General features: G+C 50.2%; 1 protein-coding gene across 1 annotated transcript; it reads left to right on the top strand.

Annotated features, from left to right (window-relative positions):
• Positions 1-8,248: 8,248 nt before the first annotated feature.
• Positions 8,249-14,491, top strand: KLHDC7A (kelch domain containing 7A). Its single transcript, XM_061184854.1, has one exon. It carries the CDS (start codon positions 8,443-8,445, stop codon positions 10,831-10,833), a length of 2,391 nt encoding a protein of 796 aa, XP_061040837.1. The 5' UTR covers positions 8,249-8,442; the 3' UTR covers positions 10,834-14,491.
• The last annotated feature ends 10,930 nt before the right edge of the window (positions 14,492-25,421 follow it).

Here is a 25,421-nt window from a genome sequence, read left to right as displayed (position 1 = left end):
AGCCACAGTCACGCTCACCAGGCTCCCAGCTCCCTGGGACCCGACTCTCCACTGGTGATGGGCAGCAGAGAGTCTCAGCTTCTCCTCCTCCTGGTGGCCTCTTGAAAAGTACACAAGCTGCAGGGGCCCAAAGAGAGGGTGGTCCTCGATACACCGCAAGGCAACTCATCCAATCACCATGACAACTTATATAAAAGCAGGTTATATTGGCCCCATTTTACAAGTGAAGAAATTGAGCTCAGAGGTCACAAAGCAGTGTTTTCTAAACTGATCTGGCCAGAAAACCATTTTTCTTCTTGGAGTAAACGCAAAGCACATACTTCAAAACATGCCACCCTAGGCTGGCCTATTTTTTACCCCAAAAGCCAGTTTGACACATCCTTCCAAAAGCTTAGCATGTACTTCCCTTAGCTCAGGGGTTCTTAACTAGGACTCCAAGAGTCTGGAGACTTCCAGAATTTGCATGTGAAATATTATGTGTATGTGCACTTTTCCAGCAAGGGTCTATAACTTCCAGTAGGTCCTCAGAGGGGCCTGGGCCCCAGAATGAGTCAAGAACTGCTGCCCTGGTTTGAGTTCCTATAGAGAAGACCCAGTTTTGATCTGGGGTTTTGCAAAAGTGAACAGAACAGCAGAGATGTGGGAAAAAGCGCCAGGAATGGGAGAAATGGCCTGTGCGACACCAGGGACAAGGGGACAGTAAACAGATGAGTTTGGCTGGAGCAGGATGGGTGTTTGGGAACAGTGACAAATGAGGTCGAGGCATCAAAGGGACCTTGGAGAACAGACTGAGGCATTTAGATTTGATAGGGGAGGCCACGGGGAGCCATAGGATCTCTTGGAGCCGGCAAGTGGCAGCTCGGAACATGGGTTGCGGAAGAAGCAGGAGAGAGCGAAGGGGAGAGATGAGCTACCAGGATGGGGCTCTGTGGACAGCCAGCTCCAGGGAGCGTGCTGCCCCTGGAAGGGCACTCAGGGCTGGTGACTGTCTGGAATATTGCAGGAGGAGGAGACGCGAGCAATGACATGAAGGAGACACAGCTGGGCTTCAGATCTAAAGGGGCCTGGTTTGAATCTCAGGGCTGCCATTTCCTAGCCGTGTCGTTTTGGGCAAATAACTTAACCTCTCAGGGTTTCTTCCTTGTAAGACAGGGATAACCATGCCTCCTTGGTGAGGTTGTGAAAATTCGCTTTAATGAGAAACTACCTCTGAAGCACTTAGCCCAGGACAAGGCACACAACCAGCCCTTGACAATGATGGGTTCCAGTATGATCCACCAATTCATTTTATATACACTTATCAACCCCTGCTGTACACCTGCACCAGGTGCCCTCCTAGGCATCCTACTGTGCTTTCTGACAATAACCCCATAGAGGGATGACATCATGCCTATTTGAGAGATGGGAAAACAAAGGCACAGGGATTTTCAGTCGGAATCAGTAGTGATGTACATTAAGGTTGTTGTGGGAGCTCAGATGTCAAGGGGTCAGTGACAAAGGTGTCACCTCTCTCTGACTCAGGGCAGGAGAAGACACATGCTCTTGATGATATGCAAGGTCATACAGTTGATTGGTTCTTGGGATTATGGGCGTGTTTATAGTGCTTCACATAGGGATCTGGTTAACAGGAGGATTCTGATTTTCTGAGGCTGGGGTAGGGCCTGAGATCTTGCATGCTGACAAGGGTTTCTAGAGAACGGCTTTGGGGTAAAACGGACTTGACCTTGAGCAAGAAACTAAGCCTCAGATTCCTCATCTGTGGAATGGGTCTTAACTCCCCTATAGGTCTGTGTGAAGATTAAAGAAGATGGTGCCTGCAGCCTTGGCAGAGCACAGAGCCTGACACAGAGTGGGTACCCAGGAAATATTGGTTATGATTATCATTATTATTACTATCACTCTTGGCTCTGAGCCCTCTGTGAAAGCTCTGTCTGTGTGTGCAAGCACAGGTTATGCCACATACGCAAACCTCACGATGCTCCCTTTGGTTCATTTCATCCCACCCCAGGAGTAAAAATCAGGATGCAATCTGCCATTTCAAACAACATCCATGAATCGTTTCACATTCAATTTCCCCATCAAATTCACAGGCACGTATCATATACCATTATTCCATTTCTTAATGGTCTGTGCAGAGGAAATTGTTAAGTAGGACATTTCTTCACGCCCTTGGTATTCCCAGCTCTTTGAAATCTCCTTTCCAGGCCAGACCCCTTTTCTGGCTGCTACAGCATGCTTTGTCTTCTCCAAAATCCTGGCCTCACTCACCACTGGCCTCTGCTCCTCCCAGAACGTCAAGGAACTACAGTGACATGTCTGTCCCCTTGGAGAGCAATGTTGGTCCTACCTTGGGTTCCTGTGGAGGTGAACTTTGGCAGCAGGTAGCAAGGTGGGCTGGGTGGATGCAGGGTTCAGGGTCAGAGAGGAGAGTGATTTCAGCCCCACCTGCATACCACTCACAAGCTGCAGGGCCCTGGGCGAGATCACCATGACTCCTGGGAGCCTCAGTGCCCTCATCTATAAAGTGGAGATGACAATGCCATCTGCACTGGGTGGTACAATGAGAAGTGCCCGGTCAAGGGCTGTGCCCGTAACAACCGTGACAGCTATTTGTTGAGGTCACGTGAATGGAAAATTTGACGGGATGCCCAGGAAGGGGTGAGCTTAGCACTCAGGGCTCAGCAAGTGGCATTCACCGTGGCACGTCCTCCAGGGTCCCTGTTTGGCCTTACCTTTGCAGGCTCAGAATCCCAACTAAGGTGGCATCCTCTGTCCAGGAACTCTTGTGCCAGCGTCACCCTAGACGGAGCAGAACAGGACCCTGGGGGTTGGGGCAGAGCCGGTGGCGTGGGGGAATATTGGGCACTTTACCTCCTGGTGAAGCGTGGTCCTGCCCTAGCTGAGTGGTGCAGCATTGGAGGAGCCGGTGATACCAAGCATTGACTTCTAGTTCATAAGTGGTGGGGAGGACAGAGGGGGTGCTGGGGGAACGGCAGCCAGGCTGGTGGGCTTGGGGCAGTGGCTATTCACCAACCAGAATGGAAATAAGTCAACATTTAACAACCGGTGTGGATGCAGCCGTGCCCATCAGCTGGGGGTGCAGCCCAGGGACGCTGAGGGTAAAAAAGCCCAGCATATGTTAAGGAGAGTTTCTCGAGCAAAGGCCCCTGAGTGAGTGTAGAGAACCACCATACCACCATCAAACACTGAGTACCCTTCCGACAAGTGGCAATTTATCCTCGACCTACTCCTCCACCCCTAGACCCAGTCCGATGCCCTGTGTTCTAGTCCCAGCTGGACAGATAGCTAGGACTTAGTCTCCCCATCAGACAGGATCCATTTATTGATGACACTTCTGGATTTAAAAGTCCATGGTCTCCCTCAAGTGTGTATGTGTGCATGCGTGCGTGCACGCATACATGTACATTCATACACACGCATGTGCACTGTGTACATGCATGTGCATCTGTATACATGCATGTACACGTGTGTGTGCATGGGTGTGTGTGCGTGCGTGTGCATTCATGTGCGCACATATGCACGTGTGTTCACATGCATATGTGCATGCATGTGTGTGCGTGTGTGTGTGTAAAAGGCCACACAACTCCCCGACTCCCTCTCTGACGTCTCCACCCACTCTCTGCACACACACCTCACCTCCCAGAGTGCCCGCGCCCAGCTCCTCACAGCCTCGGACCCTCCACTCGGGCCCTCACTTGCTGCGCCCACCTGGAGTCAACCTCCACCTTGGAACACACAGACTCATCAGGCTGAGTGGACCAGAGGAGGCACCGACATGATGGAACGCAAAGCTAATCACTGGAAGACGGGTCCGTTTATTTGCATGGCACGCATTTGTCTCGGACTGTTTTATCCACCCCCTGAGCCAGCCGAAGAGTTCTGAATTTATCCTGCCCGCACGGAGAGACCAGATTGGCAGCCTGCACGCACATCCACAGAAGCCCAATGTAGACTTCCAATTATCTTTTAATTTTGCTCCTGTCTTCATTTGTTCATTTCACTTTTTCCGAACGGACTGGAGGAAAAAAAGCTGTAATTTACGGACTTTGAAGTCAGCTGGCAGGAGCGTCGCGCTCACGTGCCGGGTGGGATTAGCCTGCAGGGTAGAGCCCAGACTCACTCCCAACCATCCGGCGGGGGAGCCGGCAGCCTCTTAGAGGCCCCAAAGTCCCTAGTCTCTCACTTCTGGTCTTCTGACTCCCTGTAGTAACTATATCTTCTTGATATAGAACTTGGGCATCTGGGGCCCGCTGAGCTGACTGTGAGCTCCGAAGGCTAGCTAGTTCCTAGAGATGGCAGATGACTCACCTAGGAGTACACCTCTCATATGCAAATGAACCAGTCCAGATCCTTCCCCCGCCACCTCCTTTATAGGCTCTCACAAGGCTCTTATACCTCAGGGCCAGTGGTCCCCTACCCTAATCACTCCAGGACCAGAAGCGAGACAAATAAAGACAGCCCCAGTGTCCCCTGAAATTATTCAAGCTAGCCACTTCTAAGCCTACCCTACACTGCCCATCCTTTACCCTACCTTCCCATGAAAAACATAGTAAAGTCAATGCTTCCCACTTTCCCTCCTTCCTCTGCCTCCTGATGACCCTGGTGCATCCTCATGTGGCCCTGTATAGCACAGGGTAGGGGCTCCCCTAGGGAACTGTAACAAGCTATCTTTCCAAGAGCAGTCATCTCCTGATCTGTTGGCCTCACCATACCTGAATAATAATAAAGCCTACATTTTGTAACTATCTCAGGTGGCCGTGGTCACTGAGGACCAGAATGGAGGGCAGACAGCAGGAAGCCTCCTTTAATGGAAGTCTCCTCTGTGCTCAGCTGTTTCACAGGTGTTACTTCCACCCTCCAACAAAGGAAGTGCTAAGCCAGGATTCATATCAGTGTCACCTGACCCTCCACCCTCACACGCACAGCCTGCACCCAGCCCCAAGATCCAGTCTGGAGGTCTCATGCATTGTCACAGCTCTCACGTCCCCCTGTATTCCTCACCCCTTGCTAGTTCCCTTTTCTTGGCCTTCCCTGATCTGCCTACCAAGTACCCTCTCCACTCTCTTGTCCTGGCCTGGCACAGGGACTCCTGTTTCACTCTCCTTCAGACACCCTCACCTACGAGCACCATCACACTTCACCACCTTGTTGCTAAGCATCTCCTTCCCCCAGAGGCAGCAGTCTCCACGGGTTCAGGCTCCACGGGTGTCTCTTAACCTAGGTCACTGCACCCCAGCACAGGGCCTGGTACATGGTAAACATCTGGTAAATAACTGTCCTATCAATCAATCAATCAATCAATCAATCAGTCTATGCCCCCTCTTTCTTTTATCAATATTCAGTGCTAAACACCTCTTTCTGGAATCCTCTCCTGACCTCTCTTCTGATGCCCCTTGTTCCAGCCTCCCTGGCCATTGAATAGTCTGGTTGTACTTTGTCAACCAGCACCTGTTGACAAATCACCTTTTTAATTTGTCCTTTGTGATACGCTGTGACTTGATCGTATCTCAGGCATATGCGCCATCTTCCACATCTGGATGTAAGTCCTTCCCCAGGGCTGGGACAGTGTCTTCTGCTCCCAGTGGTCCTTTCTCTTTCTCCTGGCCACCCAGGGGCCTGGTTTGGCCACATCCAATACCCAGGGGCACAATTCCAGATGGAAAGAGCGATTGTCTGACTCAAAGGCTTTAAGCTGTAGCTATAGGGAAGGTGCTCCAGGACACATGGAGCCTTTATTGGGGGGAAAGAAGCCCATGAAAGGGGCTGAGACCCTTCTCCCTTGGTGGCATCTGAGAGGACAATGCCAGGTCACAGCACGCAGGAGGGCATGCCACAAGTCTCCCTCTCTGAGGGTATGGGAGTCCCAAAGCTGCCCTTACTGCTGAAATGGTAGCTTGGCCCCTGGGATGGGGGCGGTCCACATCAGTCCCCAAAGCCCTGATTTCACCACTGGACAAATCATTTTTATTCCCCTTTATAGCTCATCCTTTCCTTCCCAGAGGAAGACAAATGGGCCTTGCAGTTAGAGACACCTGGTTATAAATCAAGACTCTGCCACTGACAACCTCCGTTGACATTGGTGCATCCCTCTAAGCCTCGGTTTCCTCACCTGTAAAATGAGGCGATGACAATACCCACCTTCCTGGATGACTGGGAAGGTGAGATTATTTCACTCATACAAAGTACCCAGGATCCATTCCCCTTTCCCCGCCACTCACCTGGATAGTCTAGGGGGAAACTGCTCACCCACCACCCAGGGGTGAAGAGGAATTCTTAGCAGACAAGTAAAAAAACTGACTTACTTTCCATTCCTCTACCCACTGGAGTCTCTTGAGATGATTATTAAAAATGAGGATTTTCTGGAAGCCATCCCAAACCTACTGAATCATAAAATCTGGGGGCAGAGCTTGGAAATCTGCACGTCTAACGATAATTGTAAATCACTATTGTGACTGTGATGGAAAGTGAGAAAACCCTGCTGCGGGTCACCAGCAAGACAGGCAGAGAACGCCTGACTACCGGGGCAGTCTTACCTGTTGGGTGAATTCAAGTCTGTAAAATTCGGGAGTCTGGAAACAAAAGATAGAAGTCCCCATTTACAGGCAAATTGACATAACCTTGGAGCAGCCGTAAAGTGGGGATGACAATTGTATCCCTCCCAAACGGGGCAGTGAACAGTAGATGAGATGCATCCTGAGTGTCCACCCCATCATCCCCGTGGAAAGGCACAAACACGTTGGCTTTTGTCCCAATTGTGCCTCAGGCTCCAGAGTTGAACTTACTTGGAGACTTAGAACCCAGCAGAGCAGTGTGTACTTTGAGCCGCAGCCCGTGTGATGAAGGCTAAAGGAGGCGCATAGAAGAACAACAGAACAAGAAGGAAATGATGATGCCGGAACGAGGGAGGCACCAGGAAGGAGGCACAGGAGGCAGCCTTTGACCTGACCGAGATGGCTGGAGGAATGTGGACCAGCAAAGATGGGGGAAGGCAGCCTGAGCCCCAGCCCAGAGCCAGGTATGCACAACAGCGATCAGGGGATGATTCTGGAAGGTAAACTAAGGCTGGAGCGTAGAGGGTTGTGAACAGCATCATAAGGAATCACGATTTTCTCCTCAAGTCAAGGCTTCAGAGACATATTCCTCTGAAAACTCTGTATTTCAGAGTGGTTTTTATTCTCATATTTAAAAGTTAAATGCCAACATTTAGAAATCGAGAGGGATGGCATCACCACTTAGACTCTAAGTGACTCTGAAACAGTGGGACCAGGTGGTGCTGGGACCGCCCACCTGGCACCATCAGCCCCCATAGGTAGCATGAGGCTGAAACCCCTGCCCTGGCATTTGGGGATCCCAAAAAGACTTCAGTCTGGGGAGAAGCAGAATTACACCTGTGCTTCCAAAGGTCCAACTGATGACAATTAATGTGAGTCATCAGCCCTATGGCCTTTACACACATTAACCCATTTTGTTCTCACCACAACCTTATGAAATGCTGTTACCCCCATTTTTCAGATGAAGAGACTGAGGCACAGAGAGGTGAAATCACTTGCCTAAGGTCACACAGCTGGTAAGTAGCAGAGCTGTGTGGACTGGATCCGAAACCCACAGCACCGGTGAGATGAGGGGCGGGTGAGTCTCCCTTGGCCCCTCACCATATGAGGTTGTCTGGTTCAGAGGGGGAGGTTGTGCCCCATGTCTGTCCCCGATCTAGGTACTAATGCCATGTGTTTTCCCCAACTCCTCACAGGAAGGCCGGTTTTCTTAGTCAACTTATCAGGCAGCGAAGGAGGGCAGAGTCATGCAGGAGCCAGGTCAGGTGGTTTGGCTGCAGGCCCCAGCTCGGCCTCGCCTGCTGCTGACTGCGGACCCCACCGTGGGGAACAACCAACCTCAACAGGAAGAAAACAGACCCGGGAGGTTCTCCTGCCACACCTGCCGTGGCTCCACCTGTCCCACAGGTCACCACACCCAATCCTCCCAGCCCAGTGGATTTGCAAAAGAGAAAACAGAACACACACACAAATAATAACCAACCCCATGCGTTTCCTGGCATCCGGTGACTGTTTGGTCAAGAGCTCCCTCCCTCTTTGTGTACCCGCTGGACACTCCTAACCCCCTCCAGCTGCTGCCGGCTCGGGTGGCTGATCACAAGCTCAGCCCCCAGGCAGGTGCCTCCCACTCCCAGGGAAAGCATCAAAGGATCCAAGGAGGCCAGCAGCCGAGATCTGCCAGCCCTAAGCCCCACTGGCCACCCTCTGCCAGCTCAAAGTCACCTCTGCTCCGACTCCTCCGCTGGCCAGCCGGTCAGAGCCAGCCCAAGACCCCCTCCCTCTCAGCCGGGCAGGAACCAGGAACCATTCCCCACTGGGCAATCATTAATCGGATTCTTGCCATTCCTCTGCCCCAGGTCGGCTTGGGAACATGCTCCCCAAAGGAGGAGGAGCAGAGGCCCAGGGCTGGCATCTGGACATGCAGCTGACGGGCACGGTGGTGCTGTCTGCCGCTGCCCTGCTCCTGGTGACCGCAGCCTACAGGCTGTACAAGTCAAGGCCTGCCCAGGCCCCACTGGGGGGTGGGAACGCCAAGGCTGAGGCCAAGGAGGAGGCAGAGGGCTCCAGGCAGCGTGCCATCCAGGAGGCTGTTTCCGGGGCGCCACAGTGGGGCCTGAGACGCCGGAGGGGAAGCAAGGGGGCCGGAGTACCGCTGGGCTGCAGCTGGGAGAATCCAGAGGGTTCCGGAGTCCTGGCAACAGGAGCGTCTCCTGCAGACTCAGAAGCCCGAGAGACTGGGAAACCCGAGAGGAAACGTGCTGGTGAGGAGCAGGGTGGGCAGTGCCCGGACTCTGGCCTGGCAACTCCTCGGTACAGTGGCCGGGAAGCCGGAACAGGTGTTGGCGGTAAGCCCGAGCTGCCCTGTCGCCCCCATTGGTGCAGTGAACCCCAAAGCTCCCTAACTGGCCTCGCTGCAGCGGACGGCAGCGGTGTGAGTGGTGAGCTCGCTCCATGGCGGGACAGCAGATCCCAGGAGCAGCTGGGGGCCGGGGAGCAGGAATCCCCCAACCGGTGCTGGGCGGCCCACACAGAAGGCAAGAGTGACATGAAGAAGAACTGGGTCTTTACCCGTGTGACAGGGGTCCACAGGGAAGAGGCTGGGGCCCTCTGGGCTGCCTTGGACATGGGCCTGGCCCTGCGTCAGCAGGAGGGAGCCACCGATGCCTCCTATACCTTCTTGTCTGTGGCCCGGGTTCGAGTGGAGGAGAATTTCATACCGGAGAAGATGGAGGGGATCAGGCCCAGGCTGAAGGGCAAGGTGTACGATTACTGTGTTGAATCCACCTCTCAGGCCACCTCCAGGGGCAGGCTGGCCCCCAGAACAGCAGCCCTGGCTGAGGCTCCGCCCCCTGTGTCAGTGCCAGGCCCCCTGGGAATGGGGCCAGCCTCGGGAGGCCAGGCTGATGACAGAGTAGGTGGAGTGGAGACAGCCGCCTCCCCCCAGCCTGTGCTGTCACCCTCCACACAAGGCTTCAGCAGGAAGGAGAGCCTCCTTCAGATCGTGGAGAACCCGGAGCTTCAGCTGCAGCTCGATGGCTTTGGGGACCATGCTCCATCGTGCCCAGACCAGAGCGCCCTGCCCACCAGCCCCATATCCCGGGGTTCTCTTGGGTCCAGTTCAGCTGGAAGCAGTGGGAAGCCCCACCTGCACTTTGTGGCTGGGGCCAATTTCTTTCGCCTCCCGCTCACCCCTGGATCAGCCCCAGATGTCCACCTGGATCTGGGCAATTGTTATGAGGTGCTGGCCTTTGCCAAGAAGCAGAGCCTGGAGGCCCTGAAGGAAGCCGCCTACAAGGTGATGAGTGACAACTACCTCCAGGTTCTGCGCAGCCCGGACATCTACGGGTGCCTGAGTGGGGCAGAGCGGGAGCTGATCCTCCAGAGACGGCTCCGGGGCCGCCAGCACCTGGTGGTGGCGGACATGTGCCTCCAGGAAGACTCCAGCCGCCTCTGCTGCTATGACGACGAGCGGGATGTCTGGCACCCCCTGGCCCGTCTGCCCCCTGAGGCTGTGTCCCGGGGCTGTGCCGTCTGTAGCCTCTTCAATTATCTCTTCATCGTGTCCGGTTGCCAGGGGTTTGGGCACCAGCCCTCCAACCGCGTCTTCTGCTACAACCCGCTGACGGGCATCTGGAGTGAGGTGTGCCCTCTGAACCAGGCCCGCCCTCACTGCCGGTTGGTGGCCCTGGATGGACACCTGTACGCCATCGGGGGTGAGTGTCTGAACACGGTGGAATGCTACGACCCTCGCCTGGACCGCTGGACCTTTTCCCCGCCGCTCCCCAATGACACCTTTGCCCTGGCGCACACAGCCACGGCATGTGCCGGAGATATCTTCGTCACCGGCGGCTCCCTGCGCTACCTGCTGCTCCGATTCTCGGCCCAGGAGCAGCGCTGGCGGGCCGGCCCCACTGGGGGCGGCAAGGACCGCACAGCCGAGATGGTGGCGGTCAAAGGCTTTCTCTATCGCTTTGACCTCAACCGCAGCCTGGGCATCAGCGTGTACCGCTGCAGCGCCAGCGCCCGCCTGTGGTACGAGTGCGCCACATATCGGACCCCTTACCCGGACACCTTCCAGTGTGCCGTGGTGGACGACCTCATCTACTGTGTGGGGCGCCAGCGCACCCTCCGCTTCCTGGCCGACTACATCTCACCCAGGTTTGTGCCCGAGGAGCTACAGAGCTTCCCCTCCCCTCAGGGCACCCTCCTGCCCACCGTCCTGACCTTGCCCGGCCCTGATGTGCCCCAGACCAGGGTCTAGTGGCCCCTCTGCTGGGCCCCTTCTGCAAAACTAGAGGCAAAAAATCCCCTACCCATCACTCCATGGGCCATTTCTGGGAGATCAGGTGGCCTGGGAATCTGGCCAGCAAGAGACGAATTCCAGTCCTGTCTCCGCCACTGGCTGGATTTCTTAGCTGCATCTTTGCCCCCATTGGGCTGCAGAAGCCCAGTGTGGAAATGGAACTCGGGGCTGGTGCTCTGAGGCCCAGGATGCCCACATCCGCAGGGATGACCATCACCTTGCTTGAGCTCTGAATGGGGGGCGGGTACCAGGATCCCAGCAAAGTTCAGGGGCACAGCCTTTTCACAGTCCTGGTTCCAGGGGCCAGTTGACCCCCAATGACCCCTCAAGCTGACCCTGCTGGATCTGGGCTAGACCTCCATAAGCTGCCAGGGCCTCTTCCTAAACATTGGCCACTGAGCCCCAACCTCCAAGATTCCCAGAAACACCTGGGACACACAGGTGGGGAAAATGAAGGGAGGCGGCTCCAGCAGGACCAGGAAGGAGCCCAGGAGAGCCCCAGGGGGCCCGGCCAGAGGGAGAGATGGTCGGAGAAGCAGAACAGCTGAAGTTGGAAGAGCCCACGGGAACTCTTGTCTGCAGAATAAATTGACCAAAGCCCACTTTAATTTTTCTCATTACCTGGAATTCTAGTATACTGGAAGGAGGAGAAACCTCCATTTTCAGCATCCATTTGTAAAGGCACATCTTCTTGCAGGGTTTACTGAGAATACAATTGATTCTGAATACGAGGTCTCAGGAGAGCAAGGAAAAACTGTGATCCAAGGGCCACCGTCTGCTGGGCCCACTGTTGTATGACCACTGCACTCTCTCCCCAGATCTCAGAACCCTTCACAATACAGCTCCGCATGCAACCCAGCCCTCACCTTGGAGCTGGAGGGGGCAGCCACCACCAGTCAGCCTTTCCAGGTGGTGAGAAGTGATGGCATCCTTTGCCCTCCCTGTGCCTTGCAGTCACCTGGTCTGCCTCATCAGACAGGAGAGGACCAGGGAGGGGCAGGTCCATGATGGAGCTGGGGAACTAGAAGGTTCTAGTAGTGCATTGGGAGACTGGGATCTCCTTTCACATCAGGTTTGGTAAATTCTCAAAGGGAAGAAACTCTCCAACCTCAGGAAGTTACCTTTCTTCCCGGAGGGAGGGGAGAGAGACTGGTCCAATCTATTACTGCAGCCCTGTTCCATCTCCAAGGGAGACACATATACAGAAAGGAGAGCAGCGATGCTCTTGGTCCCAGCCAGAAGCCAGGAAGCTGGGACTACTTCTAAAGTGACAAGCTGCATGAGGAAAGAAGCAGAGAAGGGAGGTGCACCAGGGCAGGTCCCACAGGTGGGATGGTACGAGTGCGCCACATATCAGAACCCTTACCGCTCAAACTTCAGCATCCCTATCTTAAAAATGGGAAGGACCATCCATGTCCTTCTCTGCCTGGGAGATAAAGGTGAGCACCTGGAGAAAGTTCTTCCCAGTTCCGCGGGGTCCTGGCAGGAGCTTGTGTTCACTGCAGCTGTTGGGGCTGATCTGGGGTGGGGGATCTTTTTGGAAGATGCAGGATTGGAACAAAGAATGAGAGAAGGTTGGTACAGAGACGAAGCCTTTTCTTGGACCGCACAAGGCCACCTTCCCTATTCTAGGGCCTGGGAGGCGAAGCTGCTTAGTTTATTTCTAAGTTGGAGGCTGGGGAAGGAAAGATTGCTGGGACTATGGCTGGAGCCTGCGGAGGGTGACCTACTCCCCAAACCCCTCCACCACAAAGGCCATGCTCAAGCTCAGAGTCAACACTCAGGCATGAACCTCCAAGGGACCCAGGGGAATTGGAGATGTGATGCCAGGCAGGGAGAAGGGTTTGCTTAGAAGGAGAACCCCATCTGGGAGCTGGGGCAGGTAGAGCCAGATCCAGCCCCAGGGACAGGTCTCCGGTAAGGAGCCAGGCAGAGGACAAGACCTCAGCCAAGCTGGGTAGGGTGTGGGGAAGGACTCCAAGCCAAGGGTGAGCTAGGGATCACTCTGGAAAACTTCCAGAAGCCCATTGCATACATATGGCAGGGACTAGGGAAATGGATCAAGGGATAAGGCAGCAGAGCTTGTTCTAGATGGTGGATGTGGTCTTCATGATGAGAGGGAGAGCTGAGACTTGAGCCTGGATTCAGGTGCGCCACACATCTCGTCTGCCTCCTATGGTCCCATGGCAGACATCACTAACCAATCACCATGTCTTTTCTTGTTGAGCTCTTTCAATGGCCTCAGAGCTCTTTCAACATGGAGCCCCAGGCAGTCATTACTGATAGATTAGAGCTGTGCATTTCTTATTCCTGGCCTGGGTCTCCAGAGCTGGGTTTAGGGATGAGAGTGGTCAGGGCTGTCGTGTTAGGGCAAGGTTCAGGGGGCCTGCAAAAACCACCTGGGGCCGTGATGGTCAGGGTTCATTTACAGGCTGTTTAAGCCAGGCGCTGTTCTGGGTGTTAGAGATACAACACATCCCTGCCCTAATAGACCTCACATTCTAGCTGTAGAAAACAGGCAATTTTAGAAAACAAATACATAAACAAACAAATAGAACCCATGCTGCATACAGGCCATAGAGAAAGAGAAGGCAGGCAAGTGGGATCGTGCGATCAGGCTCCCTGATAAGAAGAAGCTGGGCAGAGCCCTGAGTGGAAATCTGGAAGATGCAGAGACCAAGGCTGGCTCAGGGCCTGGGAGGGCTGGCTCTGCCTCCTGAATGACTTTACCACGCCAGCGGGGGAGGGCAGGAGTGCCTCCCAGGCACTCCATCCTGTTGTGTGAAGAGGGCAGGAGCCCAGCTGTTTGCTTTAGCCTTTCCTGTAAGGGAAAGAATCTCATTACACCAACATTTATGAAAGAGGGTCTTTGGATAGAGGTAAGCTACATTCCCAAGAGAGAAGTAGAGTTTGCACCTTTAAGGGTGAGAGTCAAAATAACACACAGACGCCACACCTGAATGTGTGGCTGGGTGTCAGTGAGCCCATATGACTCCATGAAATCAGAGTCTAGGATTTCCACTTGACCTTTTCAATAGCCTTGTCTGTTGCCCTCTAGCCCTCAGCCTCAGAGTGACCTGTGTGTCACTGGGCTTCTCCATGGGTCATCTGTTCCTGCTTTCCCAGTAAGAGTTCTTTCTTCTTTAGGAAAAAACAAAAAAAAAAACTTAAGTTTGCGTTGCTTTGCACGTTAGGGCAACCATGCCATTATCGAACAAAAATTGGAAAATAGAGAAAGGTATAAAAAATATCCCCAGTTTCGCCACCCAAAGACAGAACCCGCCCCCCACCCCCACCCCAACGCTGTGGTGTAGGTCCCTCCGGTCTGCTTTTCTTGTGCATGATTTTTGTTTGGCTTGATTTTTGCCTAGATGTGATTGTGCTGAATATACAATTCAGTTGCTTCCCTTTTTTACTTAGCTTTATAGAATGAGCGTTTTCCCGTGTTATTACAAACCCTCGGTAAACATCATTTCAATAGTTGCACAATATTCCATCCAGTGGACCTGCCATGGTTTATTTAAACATTCCCCCCTCCTTCAGGCCTGTAGATTTTTTTTTTTTTTCTGTTGGTTTCTTTTTCTATCATAAATAAAACGTCTTTTGTTTTCACGTTCCTCTCTGTCTGAGGCTTCCATCAATGTTTACAAGAGAAGCTCAGCCTCGGTTCTGTCTGGAAGAGCCAGGTTGTTGAAACAACCATAGAAACCACAGCAGTTGCCTGGGGCTGGGACCTGGGCCCTGCTTTTACTGTAGGGCACAGAGCTGCCCTTGGACATGACCAGCAAGAAAGGCAAGGCCGGAGGCCTTCCTGTCCTCTGGGATTCCTGGAGCCAGGATGTAAGATAAGGACCCCTGCTCTGCACAAGCCAGGAACTGAACCACATGCTTCCTACAACTCCCCTCATTTATCCTCACAACAAGCCCATTTTACAGGTGAGAAAACTGAGGCTCGGTGAGTTCAAGGAAACTCGCCTCCCTGGCAAAGTCCAAAAGACCCTCAATTTCCTTAAAAGCATCCTTAAACCTGGCCTGCCCACTCTCAGCACATTGCTATTTCCATTCCCCTACCATGAGGTGCAGAGCCAAGGACTTGGCCTCAGCTGTCTCGTGGGCTGCCCCTAGTCCCTGTCCATCCCCCACCAATCAATTATGCTCTATCCTTGAATTTGGAACTCAAAAGAAATTGTCTTAAGCTCTCTGATCCTCCATATCTGCAACTGTAAAGTGGCTTTGCCACTGCCAGCCTCGTGAGAATGTTATAAGAACTAACAAGAGAATATGTGTAAAGCACCTGGTTGCTCCAGTGGTGCTGGAGTGGCTGCTCCAAAAGTCGGCCTCAGAAGAAGCATCATCTTCTGCAGGGAGGGTGCTCTGAGCCACCTCGGGGGGAGGGACCTCTCCTACTCCCACCCCCCTTTCTCAGTGTCCAGGCCCCTGAGGAAGGAGGTTGTCTGGCATTTAAGCCCAAGAGGCCCCATCTTGTGTAACAAGATGTAGGGATTGGGGGAGGATGCTCAAGTTATGCATATTTTAGACCATCCAGGCTTTGAGACGAGCCTGTACAATCCTCTGCCAGGGTGAGTGACTGGTTGGCATGAGCTTCCCAAGCTCAAAGCATTAAGCATTTCCCCAGGTCATCCGACAGCAGTGAAGAGCTTCAGAGCCTGCTCGAAGTCCCTGGAAACCTTGAGAAGGTGCAAGGTGGAGGGGGCTCCTTTCTCTTACAGGTGGGGGGTAAGAGCCCCCTCAGAGCACCTGGGAGGCCTGTGCGCTGTGTCTGGCCTGCAGATATTCTGAGCCCCAGACGGGTGCCCGGCACTTCCCACCTTGGTCATCCTTACCTGGAAGGGCCCTGTGGCCCCAGGGTCACCCTTGGAGTCCCCTGAAGCTGCAGCTCCAGCCAGGAGGAACCCCCTAGGCAGATGGGAGACTGCGGTGGAGGAAGGGGGATGAAACACAAAGGGAGGAGGTGCCTTCAGGGAGCGGAGATGAGGAGAGAGGCAGCTGGGGAGCCAGAAGAAAGGATAGCCTGAAGGCGAGTCTCTACAAACAGCTGAGACTCAGGTTTTTTGAAAAGTGGAATGTGGGTCAAAATAAAACAAAATGAAAAAGTGATCAAGTCTCTGTCATGTTTTTGTGTGCAGGGAGGAGGGGGAGACACGGATCTTACACCAGTAATAATAACGACCTCGTTCCCCACACCCAGCTCTGTGCAAACACTTAACCATCATTCCCTCGTCCAATCCTTCCTGAGACATCACTACCTGAAAGTGATTATCGTCATGATACGGGGGAGGAAACGGAGGCCAGATGCTTCACGAAAATTAAAAGTTACTACTTAATATCTATTCTAACGTCTACCTTATCATTATTAAAAAACTCGAAGAGAGAAATTAATCACCGTCAATATGTTTATTGAGCACTAATTGAGCGTCAGTAGGCGCTGTGCTTATATGATCTCATTTTATTCTCAAAACTACCTGGTAGATGGCAAAACTGGCCAAATTCTTCCCTTCCCATCAACTTCTCCGCCCTTGAATCTGGCAGTGGCACTTGCTTTAACTAGTTTGGGCACTGGGTTTACTCTCTTGTGGTTCTTAGAAACCCTGACATTTCCACCGTGTGCACAAGCCCAGGCTAGGCTGCTATATACACAGGACACACATGGCCCTCTACCAGTTCCCCCCAGTCCACAGCCAGCCAAACACCCGAGCCACTGACCACCAGCTGACCACAGATGCCCAAGTGAGCCCAGCCAAGGCCAGCAGACCACCTGACTGAACTCAGCCCAAAGTGCTGTGAATGAAAAGTATTGCCCGCCATATCAGTAAACAAAGGATGTTGCAGCCATCAAGCCATCACATTACAGCCGCCCCGAAGGTGAGCCCTGAGGGAACTCAGGATGGAGGCAGGATGCCCCCCATCTAGCAATCAGCCGCTGCAGCCACTCCAGCAGTGCACCCTGAGGAGATTTAGAGTGAGAAGCCGAGGATACTGGCCCCAGATAGCTGAGGTGTGTATCACAGGAATAATTTCAATGAACCCAGACTTTGCATTTTCCCATACACAGAAAAGTGCTAAATTTCTTAACTTGAGATATCTGGTTTTCCTTAATTAGCAGTAATCTTTTGATGGTCTATCTGGTTTTTGTTGCAAAACCCTATATATCCTGTCCCACCCCCTCGCTTGCCTTGTTGGAGCAGTCTCTCAGAGTTATCTGAGATGCTGTGTCCCAGGCTTAAGTCCTCAGTTTTGTCCACTGAATAAAACTCTCCACTTCTAGGTTGTGCATTTTTTTTTCAGTTGACATTGCCAGTCCACTGATTCATGAGCAAAATAGCAGGCTGTGGGTTTAAGCCACTACATTTTGGAGTGGTATGGAACTCAGCAGTACACAAGCGATACAGCAGTCCTGTAATGTACACACTATTATCACCATTTTATAGCAGAGGAAACTAAATTTCAAGACAGTGAACTCACTTTCCCAGGATCATACTGAGAGAGAGGCTGAGACACCAACCCAGGTCTGCCTGACTCCAAAGCCTGCATCATTCATCATTCAGCCATATGGTTCTGGTTCCGTTTTAGCCAGAGCCAGGGCATTGGGGTCCCTCCTGGTGAAACTGTTAGGTGGTGCTTCAGGGGGCTCTGAGGTGCTCCAGATCTTTATGCCTCAGCACAGAAAGAATTCAGTAAGAAGCAAAGTAATAGATAAGAAGTGATTTATTAGAATAGGAGGCTTGTGAGGCTTATAAGCAGGCCGGCGAGATCTTCCCAGAAAGAGTAGGTCAGCTCCTTGAAAAATAATCACTAACACTTACTGATGGCCAGGCTCTGCTGTAAGCACTTGACTTGCAGTAATTCATTTATTTCTTAAAATAACCCTGTGTGTTAGATAAGCTACTATTTTGCACATGAGGAAAATGAGGCTCAGAGAGTTTAAGTAACCTGCCCACAGCTGTGTAGCCAACACGTGATAGACCCTGTGATACCCCAGGGCCAGCCCAGTGTCATCAGGAGACAAACCAGCTATGAGGACAGGGAAGGTTTTGCCTCCTGCCCTCCTGCCCCCCAGCATGTTGGGGTCAAGGCCTTGACTGCCTTGCTCCCTGGATCTTGTTCCCATGAGAGTCTCCAGTGTCTGGTCCAGGATCTGGCTCAGGGCAGGATCTCAGTGACACTTTACTGAAAGAAGGAATAAAAGTGGCAAGTGCCACTGTATGAGACTGCCTGGCTTCCAGGCTGCTTGGACCCCTCTTGAGCTTAGGGCCTAAACCCCTGCTGGTGTTTTTGTGGACTCCCTACAGCTTCCCGGTATGCGTTTGGGGTGAGGATTGGAAATCCAAAATCCTGAGGCCACTCGCCAAAAACCATGGCCCTTCTCATCACTCAGAAGTTTAAACAGAGATTTCAAATCCATCATCGTCCCATTTCTCAGATGAAATAAGCTAGGTTCAAACAGATCTTGTAGCTGTGGTGTCAATATTCATCTCTCAAGGACTTGACCATGGGGTCTCATCATCTCGGGCCCAGACACTCCCCACCCCTCAGTCGGGACACCCCACGCTGCACACATAACCCCCCCACTTCTCATTCCACAGCCTCAGCCTGCAGGTCCGCTGGCCTCAGTGAGTTCCCAGTGGGCAGTGAGGACGTCTTGTCTGCTTCCATCCTGGCACCGGCACAGAACGGCCACAGAGCTTGGCTCAGAAGAAGCTGAGTTGTGTCCTGGTTTGAAATGCACCATCAGGTGCTGTGGCTGGGTGTTCAGTACTGCCCAGCCGGGTTGGTTTCCTGTCTCCAAGGAGGACTGTTTCATACCTTCTGTCCTTTCCTTAAACACCCTCCGCACTGGCATGCAATATCAGGGCGCAGGGAGCGCCTCAGTTCTTATAGCGCAGAGCCCAATGGTTCTGCTGCAGCGGTCAGCACCTGTGCACGGCCCACCTGAGGGGCAGATTGCACTGCCTGGCGAGGTACCGCCCCTGGGAGGGCTCGACCGTCAGGAGGTGGTGTATAAACATCCCGACTCGGGGCTTCCCTGGTGGCGCAGTGGTTGAGAGCCTGCCTGCCAATGCAGGGGACACGGGTTCGAGCCCTGGTCTGGGAAGATCCCACATGCCACGGAGCAGCTGGGCCCGTGAGCCACAATTGCTGAGCCTGCGAGTCTGGAGCCTGTGCTCCCAACAAGAGAGGCCGCGATAGTGAGAGGCCTGCGCACCGCGATGAAGAGTGGCCCCCACTTGCCGCAACTAGAGAAAGCCCTCGCACAGAAACGAAGACCCAACACACCCAAAAATAATAAAATAAATAAATAATTTTTTTTTTTTAATGTTAAAAAAATATATATATATCCGGACTCCCTCGGCCTCCCGGTGGAGAACTCAGGCTCAGGCGCTGCACCGGCTCCTTGCTAACATCCCTCAACAAAGTCACTCCAGTCCACTCTGTTGATGTTCCCACCCGCTCGTCGCTCCTTCCGGGGACCATAGAGGAGGCACACCCTCCTTCCCCCTCAAGCCCACCCCCTCTTACCTTCTTTAGGACTTCACACCCCGGACAGCCCTTCCCCAGCACCAGCAACCTCCCCTATTTCAAATGAACTCTGGGGTCTCCCAGCTTCAAAGAAAAGCCACTTTCACATGATTTACCTGATAGTGCAATAAATAAAAAGCATGAATACACTTTAGAAGGTTAAAAACACTGCCCAAATATAATGCGTCTTGATTTGTAATGAGTGTCAAGGTGATGTGGCATCTCTGCGTTCTTGAAAACAGTTCATCCTCTGAAGATTTGTGACTGTCTCTCCTGCAATCATGTTTATACTATCACATTTAACAATCTTGACTTTGTAGAAAATAGGAGGGTTAGCTGTTAACTCGCCCTCAATTTGAATGATAACAAATCCTGAGCGAAATCTTTTAAAAAGACAAAACAAAACAATAAAATTTGCTCTTACAGAATACTTTCCATCTTATTTGAAGGAAAGGAGCCAAACTGTTGGATTGTACATAGAACCGGTTAAACCCATACCTGGTAGCTTTCAGCCTCTTGATTTCACTTCCCAAGCCGGGTCTCTCTCCCCTGGACCACACAGCGGGGTGGGTGATGGGGAATGACTACCAAGTAGGGCAACATCAGCCTCAAGAAAACCCAGGGAGGTAATGTCTTTAAGTTGTCTTTTCAAAAATACATCTTTTTATTGGGGTAAAATACACATAACACAAATTTACCATCATAAACACATGAAAATGTACAATTCGGTGGTTTTAAGTACATTCTTAACATTGTATGTCTATGTTTTATCTGGTTACAAAAGATATACAAACATTTATTGTAGAATATATGATTGGGAAAATACAGAGAAGCCCAAAGAAGACAGTAGAAATCACTCTCACTCCAAAATAATCAGTTATTGTTTCTGACATCTTTATTTCCAGTGTCTTGTTACCCATAATTTTAAAAATTAAAAATAGGATCTTACTCTGTACTTGCTGTGTAACCGACCTTTACTCCCATCAGAATATTGTGACTACTTTCAAGTTTGAAGAAGGTATCACTGGATTTCTTTTTATTGTGATAAAATATACATAACATAAAATTTACCATTTTAGCCATTTTTTTAAAGTGTACAGTTCAGAGGCAGTAAGTACGTTTGTGCAAGCAACACCACCTTCCATCTCCTGAACTTCTTCATCACCCTAAACTGAAACTCCGTGCTCATTAAACCCTAACTCCCCATTCCCTGCTCCCCACCTGCACCCCTGGTAAGTAAAAGTTGTCTTTAACTTTGGAAAACAATCCCTTACAAGAATAAGGAAGTTCTCTGCTCCATCAGCACAGATAATTGGCAATGTGCCTTAAGCACAAAAACACACTGGGTTTCATTCATTCTGGAAAGATCCACAAACTACACAGAGCCCAGCTCAGCAAGATGCTTTGGGGCAAAAGAATAAAAAGCTTATTTCCCAAAGACGTTTTGGTTCCTTCCTCATTTCCATGGGGAAAGACAAAGGGAAAAATAATCTCTCTGTTCCCTATGAACTTCCCCCATCCTCACACTAAACTCATTACTTTTGGTGATTTAACAAAATATAGTTGGGAAAACCTCGAGGAATAAAACATGTTAACGATTGTGTTATGTTGTGGATCCTAATTATGCAATCACGTGCCCTTAAGATGGATGTTTATTAAATGCCCACTCCCTGCAAGGTGCTGCGGTGCTGACTGTGAACAGGTTGGATGCATTCTCCTGGGGAAGCCAGGAACACACAGGTGAACACCTATAAAGGATAACGGCAGGTTGGTGTAAGCTCAGTGCAGGAAATGAATGGAGTGTGATGGAGAGTGACAGGAGGCACGTGGTTCATTGTGCTCAAGGTGGCTTCTCGGAGGAGGTGGCAATGAAGTTGTGATACGAAAGATGAGAAGGACTTGGCCTGGAGGAAGAGAGACAGAGAAGGAGAACAAGGGGAAGAGGAGGGACCGCCAAGAGAAAGGGCCCTTTGTCCTAGGGCAAGCGAAGGCCAGTGTGGCTGGGGAGGCGGCAGGAGGCAGGGCAGCCAGGTCACGCAGGACACTGTCAACTGTCAGCTGGAATGAGAAGTGTGGATTTTATTCTCAGCCCAATAAGAAACCTTCAGACGATTTTTTTGCTTTGCTTGTCAGTACACTTTTTATTTCAGGAGAGTTTTTAGAACGTAAAGTTGCAAGGATAATACAGAGAATCCCCACATGCCCACTATTGTTAAGATCTTACATTAATATGGTACTTTCGTCACAGCTAAGGAACCAACACTGATACATTGTCATTAACATAAGTCTATACTTTATTCAGATTTCCTATATTTTTTCTCGACGTCCTCTTTCTGTTCCAGGCTTCCATCCAAGATGCTACGTTAGTTTTTTTTCTTTTTTTTTTATATTGAAGTATAGTTGATTTACAATGTTGTGTTAATTTCTGCTGTACAGCAAAGAGATTCAGTTATACATATATATACATTCTTTTTTATATTATTTTCCACTATGGTTTATCCCAGGATATTGAATATAGTTCCTTGTGCAATATAGTAGGACCTTTCTGTTTATCCATTCTATATATAATAGTTTGCATCTGCTAATCCCAAACTCCTAATCCATCTCTCCCTCCACCCCTTGGCAACCACAAGTCTATTCTTTATGTCTGTGAGTCTGTTTCTGTTTCGTAGATAGGTTCATTCGTGTCATATTTTAGATTCCACATATAAGTGATATCATATGGTATTTGTCGTTCTCTTTCTGACTTACTTCACTTAGTATGATAATCTCTAGGTCCAACCATGTTGCTGCAAATGGCATTATTTCATTCTTTTTTATGGCTGAATATTATTCCATTGCATATATGTACCACATCTTCTTTATCCATTCATCTGTCGATGGAAATTTAGGTTTTTTCCATGTCTTGGCTATTGTGAATAGTGCTGCTATGAACATAGGGGTGCATAAGATGCTACACTACTTTTAGATGTCATGTCTCCTGAGGTTCCTCTGAGTAGTGACGGTTTTCCAGACCTTCCTTCTTTTGGGTGACCTTGACAGTTTCGAGGAGTACTGGTCAGGTATTGTGTAGACTGTCCTTCAGTTTGGTTTTGTCTGACGTTTTTCTCATGGGTTATGTATGGGTTACTCGCCTGGGGTTTGGGTCATGGGAGGAAGACCACAGAGGTAAAACCCCACTCGCATTACATCATATCAAGGGTACCTGCAATCAACATACCGATCACTGTTGATGTTGACCTTGACCACCTGGTTGAGGTAGCATGTGTCCAGCTTCTCTGCTGTGAAGTTTCTCTCTTTTCCCTCTTTCCGTATTCTGCTCTTCAGAAGGGGTCACTGTGTGCAGCCCACATTCACGGGATGGGAAGCTATACTCCACCTCCTTTATGGGGGAGTAGCTCCATAAATTATTTGGAATTCTTCCATATGGGACGTTTGTTTCTTCTTCCCCATTTATTTACTTATTCAATTATCTATGTCAGTATAGACTCATAGATACTTACTTTGTACTTTGGGTTATATTATAATACTATGTTGTTTATTTTCTTGCACAGATTATTCCAGCTTTGGCTACTAGGAGCTTTTTCAGCTGACTCCTGTGTCCCTTTGACGTAAACCCATCATTTTGTTTCTTGAGCATTTCCTTATTTTCTGTCACTACAAGATGCTTCAGGCACATCTTATATATTCCCTGCCCAGTCCTAGAATCCACCATTTCTCCAAGGAGCCTTAGTTCCTTTACTAGAGAATGGTGTTAGAAGCCAAGGTCTGGACACTGGGTCATAGAGGTTTTTAGGCACAAGGGTGGCATTATCTGATTTCCATTCTAAATGAGTTCCTCTGGATGCTGTGGAGAGCATGTTGGTGGGTGGCCAGAGAGGAAACTGTGATACCAGTTAGGAGGACATCACAGTCATTCAGGTGAGAAGTGTGGGAACCCACTTGGAAGAAGCCTTCTCGGAGCTTCCTTTATCTCACTGAAAGAAAAGCTTCTAAGAATGAAACTATCATAAATTCCCTTCTCTGAGGGAGTTTTATGGCCATGAAAAAGATGGACGAGATCACTCGCTCCTGCATAAACAAATATTATCACAAATTTTCTTATCTCCTGTTTGTTCCCCTAGAAACCCATAGAAGCCTCTTGTCTCTCCCAACCTTTAGCTGTCGGGCGAACTACTTCTTTTGTGAGCTCCCATATACACATGAATAAATTTGGGGTTTTTTTCCTCCTGTTAATCTATCTTTTGTCAGTTTAATTTGTATGTTCCCAGGTACTGAGCCTAAGAGGTTTTTCTTCCCTGATAGAGACAGTCGCCTGAGCTACACAAGGACACAAGGTCAGCTAGAGATGAGTTCATGTGATGGCAATATACCCACCAGATTGTTCCTCTGCCCAGCCCCCTTCAGCCCCCAGCCCAGCCTACCTTTACCCCTCAACCCTTCCAAAACATTCCCTTTCTCTTCTCTTTTCCTAAATTGATTTCTGCTGCTTGCAACCAGGAACCCTAACTCAGAGGATCTAGTAACTTTCCCCCTTGACCTCTACAGTGGACTCCTACAAGACATCATTTCACCATCCTCCAACTCTCACACAGAGCCCAACATGTGCTTGTTGAGGCCAGATTTGTGCTACTCAGTAAACAAAACAGTTGGCTGTGCCATGGGGCACCATCGACAGGCCTATGGGGTGCACCTTGGTACCCCACTTAAGAAAATGAACTGTTTGCAAGTCGTTTTCCCACATTCATTTGCATGGAAACAATTAGTGTGCTAATTAAAATTGAGTCTTATCTCTTCATTAAAGGAAGCCCAGCAGGACCTCCAGTTGGCAAGATGGGGTTGACAGAAATTTGGAGGTTCTCTGGTACTAGAAAAGAAGGCATTTTCATTTCCCATCAAACGTTTAATAATTCAGGTGACTGCGGAATTTGGCTGACCCTTCGTTCAGGCTCGAAATAGCAAGCTTGGCAAGCACAGGTCCATCCACATCCACATCCCAACTCAAATGAGTGAGAATTTGTAATCCTTCTCCCAGCCTGGCCTGGCTGGACTGTGCCTTGCTCCATAAAGCAAAGGTTTGTTGCTCAAATTAATAGTACAAACAAGATTTTAGAGAGGAATGCTTAACCTACTTAAGAGAACACACTGTTTTCAAGCAATTAGTACTATTTGCACACAGTGAATGAGCTAATTGCAGATAAGCCTTATTTCTGCTTTGAAGAGGGATCCAGCAGGACCAGTACTTGGCAATACTTGGCCAACAGTTAGTATCACCACATGTTCCTGCAAGGGATAATGTCACAATTCACTGAAAACAATCTCCTATATTCAGATTTCTAAGTCATTCTCAGCAATACTCACCAAGCCTTAATGTCAGCATCTATAAAGTGGGGGTGATACCTATTCATAGGGTTGTTGTGAGGAGTTACTGGGTGCATGTATTCCCATAAATAGCAGCTAAATTCACTCTGGCCTTCCCCCAAATTTGGTCAAATGAGCAGACAGATTATGGGCTCAGCTGCTGTTGGGGACTACCAGGCATCCTGCTGACTCTTGATTCAGCAGCCATTGTATTTATGGGATGAAACAGCATCAGCCTTCCATCTGGGCTCTACTACCAACCAACTGGGCAACTTGGGACCAAACTTATCTCCTCTGTCAAATGAAGTAGATGAATTAGCTTTGTGGTTTTCAACTTTTAAAAAAAAAATGTCTTTGCTTGCTTATATTCTGTCAGAGAAGAAAAACTTTTCCTCTATCCTCTTAGGGGTGTGCCTGAGGACCTGCAAATTAAACTAACAAAAGACATTAACAGAAGGAAAGGCACACAATTTTTATTATTATATATGTGCATGGGAGTTCACAGAAAACAACAGAAACTCAAAGAAGCAGTTAGACTCAGGGGAGTTAATACTCTTTTAACAAAGGAAAGAGGGTTTGGTCTTCAAGGGACAATGAATTATGGGAAAGGGACTAGGAAATATGTGGGGGGAACTAATGGAAAATAA

This window comes from Eubalaena glacialis, chromosome 3 (genome assembly GCF_028564815.1).
Source record: "Eubalaena glacialis isolate mEubGla1 chromosome 3, mEubGla1.1.hap2.+ XY, whole genome shotgun sequence".
NCBI classification, from domain to species: Eukaryota; Metazoa; Chordata; class Mammalia; order Artiodactyla; family Balaenidae; genus Eubalaena; species Eubalaena glacialis.
This window is presented reverse-complemented; position numbering and strand designations above follow the sequence as displayed.

What these genes read in the sequence shown, in the direction of transcription:
- KLHDC7A (XM_061184854.1), top strand. Translation starts at nt 8,443, where the DNA reads ATGCTCCCCAAAGGAGGAGGAGCAGAGGCCCAGGGCTGGCATCTGGAC.